General features: G+C 50.4%; 1 protein-coding gene across 2 annotated transcripts in view; it reads right to left on the reverse strand.

The window, feature by feature from the left end:
- The window catches only part of nrp2a (neuropilin 2a), a 143,189-nt gene that overhangs the window by 21,167 nt on the left and 108,266 nt on the right, over positions 1–13,756 (reverse strand). For both annotated transcript variants that reach the window (XM_033980416.2, XM_055227810.1), the window contains exons 13-14: positions 10,325–10,429; positions 1,346–1,611 (exon numbers count right to left, since the gene is read on the reverse strand). In XM_033980416.2, coding sequence (XP_033836307.1) covers positions 1,346–1,611; positions 10,325–10,429 — 371 coding nt within the window. The remainder of the gene's footprint in view (positions 1–1,345; positions 1,612–10,324; positions 10,430–13,756) is intronic.

Here is a 13,756-nt window from a genome sequence, read left to right on the forward strand (position 1 = left end):
AATACTTTGCCCAAGTTCCACAGTATGACTTTAGTATGACTTACTGTATCTACCTATGGAGACAAGTAGGTGATGCCAAGGTCAAGTTACATGTCAGATGTATGGAGAGGCGACCACGGTCACATAAAGAATGCATGTTTTTCAAGACATTTCTTACCTATAAAACATCAGGAATTCAATACATGCAAAATAGGTTTAAAGTCTTAATGCCGTACTGCGAAAAGTTACACACACACCTTTAAAGAGCAACTAAACTCTAAATCCACAACAACAATTATCTACTATTTCTAGTCATTTCTGGATTAAGCACAACCTAGGTAAATTAGCAGATTTCTGCTGGAAAAGGTTTGTGCTGCTTCTGTAATTTCAAGTACTATATTACATCACAGAAGACTGCCCTGATTACAGCCTAGTGCAGGGGATGGCAACCCGTGGCTCCGGAGCCACATGTGGCTCTTTCGTCCTTATACTGCAGCTCCATGTGGCTTGGGAAAATGATGTGAAGTATTTAATAGAAGTGTTTTTTATTTGTATTAGTTATTTTTTTAATTGTAGTTATAAATTGGAAGATTATTGTGATGTTGAAATTGAAATATTAAAATAAAATAATATTTTTGTATTTTTGTCGCTCAAAATAAGCGTCACACTCGCGGAAGCCAGTACACCTGGGTGCTGTGCATTTATCGAAACTTTACCATCCCCGACACCAACATAAACCTGAAGAAATCTGTATTTAGAGTCCTGTCGATCTTCAGATCTGCATACGTATGTGAGCCACTATTCTTGACCATGAACTATATTAAAAACAAACAGCGCTCATGCCTCACAGACGACAATCCTGCGTAAAGATGAAAGTGACTTTGTACAGCCCTGATTTGCAAACGCTGTGCACAGAGATTCAGGATCAGAAGTCTCATTAACCAGATAAAATAAATATTTATGCAGATATTTTGCAAATACTATAGTTGTTTATACAAAGCGTAAAGGTCAAGATCTTCAATATCTTCATTATAGATGTCAAAAAGTATTTGTGGCTCCCAGTGTTTTCTTTTCCATGGAAACCGGGTCCAAATGGCTCTTTGGGTATTAAAGGTTTGCCGACCCCTGGCCTAGTGTTTCTGATCACAAACACCTGGGATAGTGTAGATACCTGTTAGACCAATTGCACTGTTCCTTATACATCCTTATACCTCACACCAAGTACTGCACAGTTTAGCAGCTGTATTTTAAATGTGGCTATGGTTTAGGTGTTTAGTCTTTAAACATAAATCGCAAATCTAATCACAATTGCAATACTCACAGTAAAATTTATTGTGCAACCCTAATATATAGGCTTTGTATTTACTTGGAAGTCTTTTGGAGATCGGGGCAGTACAGTCCTTCCCTCCTTCCACACTGGCCCCTGGTCATTGGTTAGGGTCCACAGTAGTGTCTCGTCCAGTTCGTTGTCTCGGAGTATGATGTTCAGATGCCCTTCCGCATCACCCCACATCTGATAGGAGAAGATGAGACAGAGGGGTCCAGTGTCAGCCCCCACCACTGGACTGAACAGACGAGCACGTTGTCTCTGGGTCTTCATGTTTGCGTCGATGTGCAGGTAGCTGTTCAACTCTGTAAATAAAATAAATTAGGAATTTAAGTAAAAAAAAAAGTATTTTGTTTTTATTGATAATATGTAAAAGGTCTTGGTTCAGTGCAGATTGTGTGGGGTGTTCCCAGTCTCCCTGATTTAGTCCTTGTCCAGACCTAGACCTTCAGTCCTGGTTTAGTCCTGCTTTAGTCCTGGTTTAGTCCTGGTTTAGCCATGGTTTAGCCATGGTTTAGCCATGGTTTAGCCCTGCTTTTTCACATTTTTCCACTGCACTATTTGGCAGTAAACTCTGTGGGATATTCTTGTGTTTATTTTTACAGCTAGAGTCTAGTACTATCTTGAGACCCAATCACCATTTGTCACCACAGTAATGTCCACTTATACTTCCATGGAAACAACTCCCTCCATGTAAAACAATGGGGCCATAATAATTATCTACAAACAGGATGGAACCACTTCAGTTCACAATACACCACTGTACTAAAGGGTATACAGTGTCATTTGTACTGTTTAAATCCCTAAGGACCAGTACTGTTCCGCTGGCTCACAAGTGAATGACTTTAAAGGAGGAAAAGGAACCAAAGGATGTTTAGTTTTACAAATTGGATGTTTCATTGTGAAGGGAAGCAGTGAGAATAGAGTCAAAAGGATTCTGCCAAGTGGAGCCAATGGGAAAATGGACTGAGATTTGAAGACTAAATATGATAAAATATTGTTTGAATCTCAGTAGAAGAAATACAGGTTGTTGTTGGTATTAGTAGCAAGTGTGAAAATTGACTGGGATTTGAAGATTAAATCGCCTGTTTTATCAAGATGACAAAGGATATATTTTGGAAGAAATATGAGTAGTAAATCTTAATCACAGTAGTAGCAGCAGTAGTAGTAGTAATGGTAGCAGTAGAAACAGTCAAAGGTTGTGGTAACAGTAATGGTTTGAGTACAAGGTAGCAAAAGGGAACATGGACCACGCCACATCTGCAGATTAAAAGGCCCTGTACACAATTTATGTGTTAGAGCAAAATGTGCCTTGCCCCAGTAGAGATATATTGTATAAGCAGCTCTTTAGGTCAAAAAAAGTCTGCTGTGTACTGCCTGCACCTAATTATAAAGGTGTTTTATTGTCCAATAATCAGGAAGTGCATGTTGTTATTCTAGTTGTTAGCTTTACCATCACGGCAAAACTCCACTCTGGTCTCTGAGAGATGTGAAAAGTGCTTATAAACTCACTGTGGTGAATAATTAGGATGCTCAGAATGCATAAGGTAAGTGAGGAATAACTTTGGAACACTGCAAACTGATAAAACGAACTAGCTCTATTTTTGATGTTTAAAAAATAAAAAATAAAAAATCACATACAGTGCCTTTAACGAGAGACATTTGACCCTGGCCCCATCTCAGCAGCTAAACAAAAATTATATATACAACCAAGCTAGCATTATTGCATTCATTTTAACTCCATCCATCCATCCATCCATTTTCTTCCGCTTATCGGGTCGCGGGCCGGGTCGCGGGGGCAGCAGTCTAAGCAGGGACTCCCAGACTTCCCCCACCCCGGACACCTCCTCCAGCTCCTCCGGTGGGACCCCAAGGCGTTCCCAGGCCAGCCGAGAGACATAGTCCCTCCAGCGTGTCCTGGGTCTTCCCCGGGGCCTCCTCCCGGTGGGACATGCCCAGAACACCTCCCTAGGGAGGCGTCCAGGAGGCATCTTGAGCAGATGCCCGAGCCACCTCAGCTGGTTCCTCTCAACGTGTAGGAGCAGCGGCTCTACTCTGAGCTCCTCCCGTGTGACCGAGCTCCTCACCCTATCCCTAAGGGTGCGCCCGGCCACTCTGCGGAGGAAGCCCATTTCAGCCGCTTGTATCCGCGATCTTGTCCTTTCGGTCATTACCCAGAGCTCATGACCATAGGTGAGGGTAGGAACGTAGATTGACCGGTAAATCGAGAGCTTCGCCTTCCAGCTCAGCTCCTTCTTTACCACAACGGACCGATACAGTGACCGCATCACTGCAGACGCTGCACCGATCCGCCTGTCAATCTCCCGCTCCATCCTTCCCTCACTCGTGAACAAGACCCCGAGATACTTGAACTCCTCCACTTGGGGCAGAGACTCACCACCCACCCGGAGAGAGCAAACCACCTTTTTCCGGTCAAGAACCATGGCCTCGGATTTGGAGGAGCTGATTCTCATCCCAGCCGCTTCACACTCGGCTGCAAACCGCCCCAGTGCCTGCTGCAGGTCCTGGCTCGAAGAAGCCATCAGGACAACATCATCTGCAAACAGCAGAGATGAAATCCTGTGGTTCCCAAACCAGGCCCCCTCCGGCCCCTGGCTGCGCCTAGAAATTCTGTCCATAAATATAATGAACAGAACCGGTGACAAAGGGCAGCCCTGGCGGAGTCCAACATGCACTGGGAACAGGTCTGACTTACTGCCGGCAATGCGAACACAGCTCCTGCTCCGGTCATACAGGGACCGGACAGCCCTTAGCAAAGAGCCCCGGACCCCATACTCCCAGAGCACCCCCCAAAGGACACCACGAGGGACACGGTCGAATGCTTTCTCCAGATCCACAAAACACATGTGGACTGGTTGGGCATACTCCCATGAGCCCTCAAGGACCCGATGGAGAGTATAGAGCTGGTCCAGTGTTCCACGACCAGGACGAAAACCACACTGCTCCTCCTGAATCCGAGGTTCGACTATCGGTCGGATTCTCCTCTCCAGTACCCTGGAATAGACCTTACCTCATTTTAACTCATCATATTAAAGTAGCATCTGTATTATTGCATTCCTTGTTTGCAGTCTGCTCATAATATGCTCCGTAAATAGCCTGAAAGTATTACGATTGGTTTCCACTGCGGGAAGTAGACAAAGGCGTCGTATGTGGCCCAGCAGGGGGTTTTCGACTCCAGTACAACAATACAGAGAGGTAATGTGCCACAATAGACTTTAATAGAGTGTGAAAGGCAATGCAAGAAATGTAGAGGAGGATGTTCAAGTGCATATGGAAGGTTTTCATGTTTTCCTAATTCTGACTTGGTTTGGTGGGATAGTACCTGTGGTCAACATTTATCATAGTTTTACATCAGTTAAGTGACAGTTTGTGAAGAAAAGATACAGTTAGCTAAATGTCATCAACAAAAGAAATTTCATCCAAAATGCAGAGACAATTTATGCACAAGGAAGACATTTTTTCTGACAGTTTAAACATGGTTTAAATACATAAAGGTGTTTATGAGGGGCGACAGTGGCTCAGTGGTTAGAGTGTTGGTCCCCCAACCCGAAGGTCGGAGGATTGAGTCCGGCCTTAGGCAAGACACTTCACCCACATAGTATGAATGTGGTGTGTGTGCGTGAATGATAGGTGGTGGTCGGTGGTCGTCAGTCTGCCCCAGGACAGCTGTGGCTACAATAGTAGCTTACCATCACCAAGTGTGGAAATGAATGAATAATGACTATAGTGTAGCGCTTTGAGAGGCTTTGAAAAAGCACATTACACGTGTAAGCCATTATTATTAATAAAGGTGTGGTCCTCTATTTTATTAGTCCAATCATAACTATTGGAATTTAGACAAGTTTTGGCTCTTATTTACATTATGGTTGCTAGGCCACAGTTGGAATTACCAACTATGCATGTCATATCTGCTGTCTGTGTCCAACCAGGAAGTAAAATCATAAACTTAAACTAAAAGTAACTTAAAAGAAACTTAACTTAACTTAAGTACTTACTCGCAGGAGAGAATGAATGCAGTGTATGTGACGTAGTTTAAGAAGAAGTATATCATGTATGGTGCAATTCATACAGAAAGTAATTCAAGTGCTAATTTACTAATAATGGTATATAGTCATGCTCACTAGTAACATCCATCCATCCATCCATTTTCTTCCGCTTATCCGGGGCCGGGTCGCGGGGGCAGCAGTCTAAGCAGGGACTCCCAGACTTCCCTCACCCCGGACACGTCCTCCAGCTCCTCCGGTGGGACCCCAAGGCGTTCCCAGGACAGCCGAGAGACATAGTCCCTCCAGCGTGTCCTGGGTCTTCCCCGGGGCCTCCTCCCGGTGGGACATGCCCAGAACACCTCCCTAGGGAGGCGTCCAGGAGGCATCCTGAGCAGATGCCCGAGCCACCTCAGCTGGTTCCTCTCAACGTGTAGGAGCAGCGGCTCTACTCCGAGCTCCTCCCGTGTGACCGAGCTCCTCACCCTATCCCTAAGGGTGCGCCCGGCCACTCTGCGGAGGAAGCCCATTTCAGCCGCTTGTATCCGCGATCTTGTCCTTTCGGTCATTACCCAAAGCTCATGACCATAGGTGAGGGTAGGAACGTAGATTGACCGGTAAATAGAGAGCTTCGCCTTCCGGCTCAGCTCCTTCTTTACCACAACGGACCGATACAGCGACCGCATCACTGCAGACGCTGCACCGATCCGCCTGTCAATCTCACGCTCCATCCTTCCCTCACTCGTGAACAAGACCCCGAGATACTTGAACTCCTCCACTTGGGGCAGAGACTCACCACCCACCCGGAGAGAGCAAACCACCTTTTTCCGGTCGAGAACCATGGCCTCGGATTTGGAGGAGCTGATTCTCATCCCAGCCGCTTCACACTCGGCTGCAAACCGCCCCAGTGCCTGCTGCAGGTCCTGGCTCGAAGAAGCCATCAGGACAACATCATCTGCAAACAGCAGAGATGAAATCCTGTGGTTCCCAAACCAGGCCCCCTCCGGCCCCTGGCTGCGCCTAGAAATTCTGTCCATAAATATAATGAACAGAACCGGTGACAAAGGGCAGCCCTGGCGGAGTCCAACATGCACTGGGAACAGGTCTGACTTACTGCCGGCAATGCGAACACAGCTCCTGCTCCGGTCATACAGGGACCGGACAGCCCTTAGCAAAGAGCCCCGGACCCCATACTCCCAGAGCACCCCCCAAAGGACACCACGAGGGACACGGTCGAATGCCTTCTCCAGATCCACAAAACACATGTGGACTGGTTGGGCATACTCCCATGAACCCTCGAGGACCCGATGGAGAGTATAGAGCTGGTCCAGTGTTCCACGACCAGGGCGAAAACCACACTGCTCCTCCTGAATCCGAGGTTCGACTATCGGTCGGATTCTCCTCTCCAGCACCCTGGAATAGACCTTACCGGGAAGGCTGAGGAGTGTGATTCCCCTGTAATTGGAACACACCCTCCGGTCCCCCTTCTTATACAGAGGGACCACCACCCCGGTCTGCCATTCCACAGGTACTGTCCCCGACCGCCACGCGATGTTGCAGAGACGTGTCAGCCAAGACAGTCCCACAACATCCAGAGACTTGAGGTACTCAGGACGGATCTCGTCCACCCCCGGAGCCTTGCCACCGAGGAGCTTGCCAACCACCTCAGTGACTTCAGCCAGGGTGATAGACGAGTCCGCCCCTGGGTCCCCAGTTTCTGCTTCCTCCTCGGAAGACGTGACAGTGGGATTGAGGAGATCCTCAAAGTATTCCTTCCACCGCCCGACAACATCCCCAGTCGAGGTCAGCAGCTCTCCACCCGCACTGTAAACAGTGTTGGTGAAGCACTGCTTTCCCCTCCTGAGGCGTCGGACGGTTTGCCAGAATCTCTTTGAGGCCGTCCGATAGTCCTCCTCCATGGCCTCCCCGAACTCCTCCCAACCCCGAGTTTTTGCCTCTGTGACTGCCCGAGCCGCGGCACGCTTGGCCCGCCGGTACTCATCAGCTGCCTCAGGAGTCCCATGAGCCAACAAGGCTCGATAGGACTCCTTCTTCAGCTTGACGGCATCCCTTACTTCCGGTGTCCACCACCGGGTTCGGGGATTGCCGTCGCGACAAGCACCACAGACCTTACGACCACAGCTACGAGCAGCCGCATCAACAATAGAGGTGGAGAACATGGCCCACTCGGAGTCCATGTCTCCAACCTCCCCCGGGATCAGGGAGAAGCTCTCCCGGAGGTGGGAGTTGAAGACCCCCCTGACAGAGGGCTCCGCCAGACGTTCCCAGCAGACCCTCACAATACGCTTGGGCCTGCCAGGTCTGTCCGGCTTCCTCCTCCGCCAGCGGATCCAACTCACCACCAGGTGGTGATCAGTTGACAGCTCAGCCCCTCTCTTCACCCGAGTGTCCAAGACACGCGGTCGGAGGTCAGATGACACGACAACAAAGTCGATCATCGACCTCCGACCTAGAGTGTCCTGGTGCCATGTGCACCGATGGACACCCTTGTGCTCGAACATGGTGTTTGTTATGGACAAGCTGTGACTAGCACAGAAGTCCAATAACAAAACACCGCTCGGGTTCAGATCGGGGAGGCCGTTCCTCCCAATCACGCCCCTCCAAGTGTCACTGTCGTTACCCACATGGGCGTTGAAGTCCCCCAGGAGAACAACGGAGTCCCCGGTTGGTGCACTGTCTAGTACCCCTCCCAGGGACTCCAAGAAGGCCGGGTACTCTGCACTGCTGTTTGGCCCGTAGGCCGACACAACAGTGAGAGACCTGTCCCCGACCCGAAGGCGCAGGGACGCGACCCTCTCGTTCACCGGAGTGAACCCCAACACGCAGCGGCTGAGCTGTGGGGCAATGAGCAAGCCCACACCAGCTCGCCGCCGCTCCCCGCGGGCAACGCCAGAGAAATGGAGAGTCCAACCCCTCTCAAGAAGTTGGGTTCCAGAGCCCAAGCTGTGCGTGGAGGTGAGGCCGACTATATCTAGCCGGTAACGCTCAACCTCCCGCACAAGCTCAGGCTCCTTCCCCCCCAGCGAGGTGACATTCCATGTCCCCAGAGCTAGTCTCCATGTCCGGAGATCCGGTCGTCGAGGTCTCCGCACCCGCCCCTCATGGCTCCTCCCGCAGGTGGTGGGTCCACGGGAGGACGGCCCCACGTCGTTTCTTCGGGCTGGGCCCGACCGGGCCCCGTGGGGAAAGGCCCGGCCACCAGGCGCTCGCTGCCGAGCACCCACCCCAGGCCTGGCTCCAGGGTGGGGCCCCGGTAACGCCAGTCCGGGCGACGTAACCGGCCTTGATCTTTTACTTTCCATGCTGGGCTTCTGAACCGCTCTTAGTCAGACCCGTCTCCCAGGACCTGTTTGCCATGGGTGACCCTACCAGGGGCATGAAGCCCCCGACAACATAGCTCCCAGGATCATTCGGGTGCTCAAACCCCTCCACCACGTTAAGGTGGCGGTTCGGGGAGGGGCTAGTAACATCACTTGTTAATTTATAATCTTATTTGTGTAATTGAGCACTGATTGCAATAGCTGAAATACATTGTAAGTAGTGGTAGTAGTAGTAGTAGCAGTAGAAGTAAAAAATGCAGTAGAAGTATTAGGAGATGTTGTACAGGTAGTGAATTATTTGAAGTAATAGTAATAGTAGTCATAGTACTAGCCATCTTCCATCTTTTTGAAATTATAACCACAATGACCCTATCCAAAATCAAAACTCGGTGTTAATGCTAAGAGTGCACAGGTCAAAAGGTTACAAGCTTTCGGTTTCTTTCACATCAAACAAAGGATTAAACGGCTAACTGAATGCGGTGGAGTTATAATCCTGTTTGGGACGGCGAGATCTTTGACCTTTGACCCCAGACATAGATATCAAAGCGCTGTGTTGTTGCGTGTCTAAAATTGCACACACATGAAAGATAAAGTTGGACTTATTCAAGAAATCCTCTCTCATCCATGAGAAACACAAGGAGCTTTGAACAGACCAGACGGAGCAGATATGGCCAAAATAGGTAAAAGGTTTGTGCCAAAATTCCAAGCAAAACTGGGTATATTGGATTATTTAGGCTTATTTAAAGGTGCACTGTGTCATTTTCTGATGGACGATGTGTGTGTGTAGGAGTAGTAGTAGTATCAGTCACTGTTTATAAAAAGCTAAATTAAAAGACATTTTGACTCCACATTGTACTGTCTGTCTCTGTCTCTCTCTCAGCTTTGGTCTTGTTGTTTTCCTTCTAAATGAGTCGGTTTCAATTTAAGGAATTATTTTAATCAAATCGAAAAAAAGATGAAATGCAATGAGGACACAGGCGAGAAATAGACGCCACTTAATTATGCCTCTGACCGAGGAGCGAGATAAAACAAACTAAGGCATTTGGGTCATTTTCCAAAGATGAGTTTTCTTCTCTGTGCAAATGCATTAAGATCTGTACACGACACCACAATCACACAACGTATACGGACACATTAAATCTCCAACTCCAAATTATATTCAAATTAAATGTTTGGTTCATTTAGAGCAAGAAAAATGGTACTGACAAACAAAAAGGCCGGACAACTTTAAAAGTGTGTTCATAAGTAGAAGTCTTGCTAAAGTCCAGTTCTAGACCTGGTTTAATTCAGTTCTAGTCCTGGTTCAGTTCTGGGTTTTGTCCTGTTTTGTCCTGGTTCAGTTCCAATTGTAGTTCCAGTTCTAGCACTGAGTTAATCCTTATCTAGTCTTGGTTAAGGTTTAGTCTTGGTTTAGCTCCAGGTATAGTTACTACTGACAAATGTTATTGTCCCAGATAATCTCAAAATATATTGGAAATTAAGCATTTTCAAAAGCAATTTACAAGAGAACAATAGGCTACGTAGCACCCAACTAACTCATCATTTATGAAGAAATTAATACTGGATAAATTAGGGTGCATATACTATATTTTAACCAGAAGTTTTAAACGCTGTAATAGTAATAGTAGTAGTAGTAGCAGTAGTAGTAGCGACAGTAGCATTAGTAGACTTACCATGACTATGTAGTGACCACATGAGAGGAGCGTTGGGGTCGTGCATCCATCCACACAGACCATGGTCGAAGTCACACACTTCATTTGTAGAGGGTGCTGTGGCTGCTGCAAAACACAAAAGACAACACTGTCAATTTACACATGATTATTTGTGCTATTCTCATGTTTAAAGAGGCACTATGTATGTAACCTGCTTGTCTCTATAGAGATCTCATTGCTTTGCCTGGGATGTTCCATAGTATGGCATTAAACATACCAACTTTGTATTTATCAATTATTTGTATACAGTAATTGATCCCCTCCCCGAACCGCCACCTTAACGTGGTGGAGGGGTTTGAGCACCCGAATGATCCTGGGAGCTATGTTGGCGGGGGCTTCATGCCCCTGGTAGCGTCACCCATGGCAAACAGGTCCTGGGAGACGGGTCTGACTAAGAGCGGTTCAGAAGCCCCCCATGGAAAGAAAAAGATCAAGGCCAGTTACGTCGCCCGGACTGGCGTTACCGGGGCCCCACCCTGGAGCCAGGCCTGGGGTGGGTGCTCGCCAGCGAGCGCCTGGTGGCCGGGCCTTTCCCCACGGGGCCCGGTCGGGCCCAGCCCGAAGGAACGACGTGGGGCCATCCTCCCGTGGACCCACCACCTGCGGGAGGAGCCATGCGGGGCGGGTGCAGAGAGATCCGGGCGGCAGTCGAAGGCGGGGACCTCGACGACCGGATCTCCGGACATGGAGACTAGCTCTGGGGACGTGGAACGTCACCTCACTGGGGGGGGGGGAAGGAGCCTGAGCTTGTGCGGGAGGTTGAGCGTTACCGGCTAGATATAGTCGGCCTCACCTCCACGCACAGCTCGGGCTCTGGAACCCAACTTCTTGAGAGGGGTTGGACACTCCATTTCTCTGGCGTTGCCCGCAGGGAGCAGCGGCGAGCTGGTGTGGGCTTGCTCATTGCCCCACAGCTCAGCCGCTGCGTGTTGGGGTTCACTCCGGTGAACGAGAGGGTCGCGTCCCTCCGCCTTCGGGTCGGGTACAGGTCTCTCACTGTTGTGTCGGCCTACGGGCCAAACAGCAGTGCAGAGTACCCGGCCTTCTTGGAGTCCCTGGGAGGGGTACTAGACAGTGCACCAACCGGGGACTCCGTTGTTCTCCTGGGGGACTTCAACGCCCATGTGGGTAACGACAGTGACACTTGGAGGGGCGTGATTGGGAGGAACGGCCTCCCCGATCTGAACCCGAGCGGTGTTTTGTTATTGGACTTCTGTGCTAGTCACAGCTTGTCCATAACAAACACCATGTTCGAGCACAAGGGTGTCCATTGGTGCACGTGGCACCAGGACACTCTAGGTCGGAAGTCGATGATCGACTTTGTTGTTGTGTCATCTGATCTCCGACCGCGTGTCTTGGACACTCGGGTGAAGAGAGGGGCTGAGCTGTCAACTGATCACCACCTGGTGGTGAGTTGGATCCGCTGGCGGAGGAGGAAGCCGGACAGACCTGGCAGGCCCAAGCGCATTGTGAGGGTCTGCTGGTAACGTCTGGCGGAGCCCTCTGTCAGGGGGGTCTTCAACTCCCACCTCCGGGAGAGCTTCTCCCTGATCCCGGGGGAGGTTGGAGACATTGCCCCCGAGTGGGCCATGTTCTCCACCTCTATTGTCGATGCGGCTGCTCGTAGCTGTGGTCGTAAGGTCTGTGGTGCTTGTCGCGGCGGCAATCCCCGAACCCGGTGGTGGACACCGGAAGTAAAGGATGCCGTCAAGCTGAAGAAGGAGTCCTATTGAGCCTTGTTGGCTCGTGGGACTCCTGAGGCAGCTGATGAGTACCGGCGGGCCAAGCGTGCCGCGGCTCGGGCAGTCACAGAGGCAAAAACTCGGGGTTGGGAGGAGTTCGGGGAGGCCATGGAGGAGGACTATCGGACGGCCTCAAAGAGATTCTGGCAAACCGTCCGACGCCTCAGGAGGGGGAAGCAGTGCTTCACCAACACTGTTTACAGTGCGGGTGGAGAGCTGCTGACCTCGACTGGGGATGTTGTCGGGCGGTGGAAGGAATACTTTGAGGATCTCCTCAATCCCACTGTCACGTCTTCCGAGGAGGAAGCAGAAACTGGGGACCCAGAGGCGGACTCGTCCATCACCCTGGCTGAAGTCACTGAGGTGATTGGCAAGCTCCTCGGTGGCAAGGATCCGGGGGTGGACGAGATCCGTCTTGAGTACCTCAAGTCTCTGGATGTTGTGGGGCTGTCTTGGCTGACACGTCTCTGCAACATCGCGTGGCGGTCGGGGACAGTACCTGTGGAATGGCAGACCGGGGTGGTGGTCCCTCTGTATAAGAAGGGGGACCGGAGGGTGTGTTCCAATTACAGGGGAATCACACTCCTCAGCCTTCCCGGTAAGGTCTATTCCAGGGTACTGGAGAGGAGAATCCGACCGATAGTCGAACCTCGGATTCAGGAGGAGCAGTGTGGTTTTCGTCCTGGTCGTGGAACACTGGACCAGCTCTATACTCTTCATCGGGTCCTCGAGGGTTCATGGGAGTATGCCCAACCAGTCCACATGTGTTTTGTGGATCTGGAGAAGGCATTCGACCGTGTCCCTCGTGGTGTCCTTTGGAGGGTGCTCTGGAAGTATGGGGTCCGGGGCTCTTTGCTAAGGGCTGTCCGGTCCCTGTATGACCGGAGCAGGAGCTGTGTTCGCATTGCCGGCAGTAAGTCAGACCTGTTCCCGGTGCATGTTGGACTCCGCCAGGGCTGCCCTTTGTCACCGGTTCTGTTCATTATATTTATGGACAGAATTTCTAGGCGCAGCCAGGGGCCGGAGGGGGCCTGGTTTGGGAACCACAGGATTTCATCTCTGCTGTTTGCAGATGATGTTGTCCTGATGGCTTCTTCGAGCCAGGACCTGCAGCAGGCACTGGGGCGGTTTGCAGCCGAGTGTGAAGCGGCTGGGATGAGAATCAGCTCCTCCAAATCCGAGGCCATGGTTCTCGACCGGAAAAAGGTGGTTTGCTCTCTCCGGGTGGGTGGTGAGTCTCTGCCCCAAGTGGAGGAGTTCAAGTATCTCGGGGTCTTGTTCACGAGTGAGGGAAGGATGGAGCGGGAGATTGACAGGCGGATCGGTGCAGCATCTGCAGTGATGCGGTCGCTGTATCGGTCCGTTGTGGTAAAGAAGGAGCTGAGCCGGAAGGCAAAGCTCTCGATTTACCGGTCAATCTACGTTCCTACCCTCACCTATGGTCATGAGCTCTGGGTAATGACCGAAAGGACAAGATCGCGGATACAAGCGGCCGAAATGGGCTTCCTCCGCAGAGTGGCCCTTAGGGATAGGGTGAGGAGCTCGGTCACACGGGAGGAGCTCGGAGTAGAGCCGCTGCTCCTACATGTTGAGAGGAACCAGTTGAGGTGGCTCGGGCATCTGCTCAGGATGCCTCCTGGACGCCTCCCTA

This window comes from Periophthalmus magnuspinnatus, chromosome 2, assembly GCF_009829125.3.
Source record: "Periophthalmus magnuspinnatus isolate fPerMag1 chromosome 2, fPerMag1.2.pri, whole genome shotgun sequence".
Taxonomy (NCBI): domain Eukaryota; kingdom Metazoa; phylum Chordata; class Actinopteri; order Gobiiformes; family Gobiidae; genus Periophthalmus; species Periophthalmus magnuspinnatus.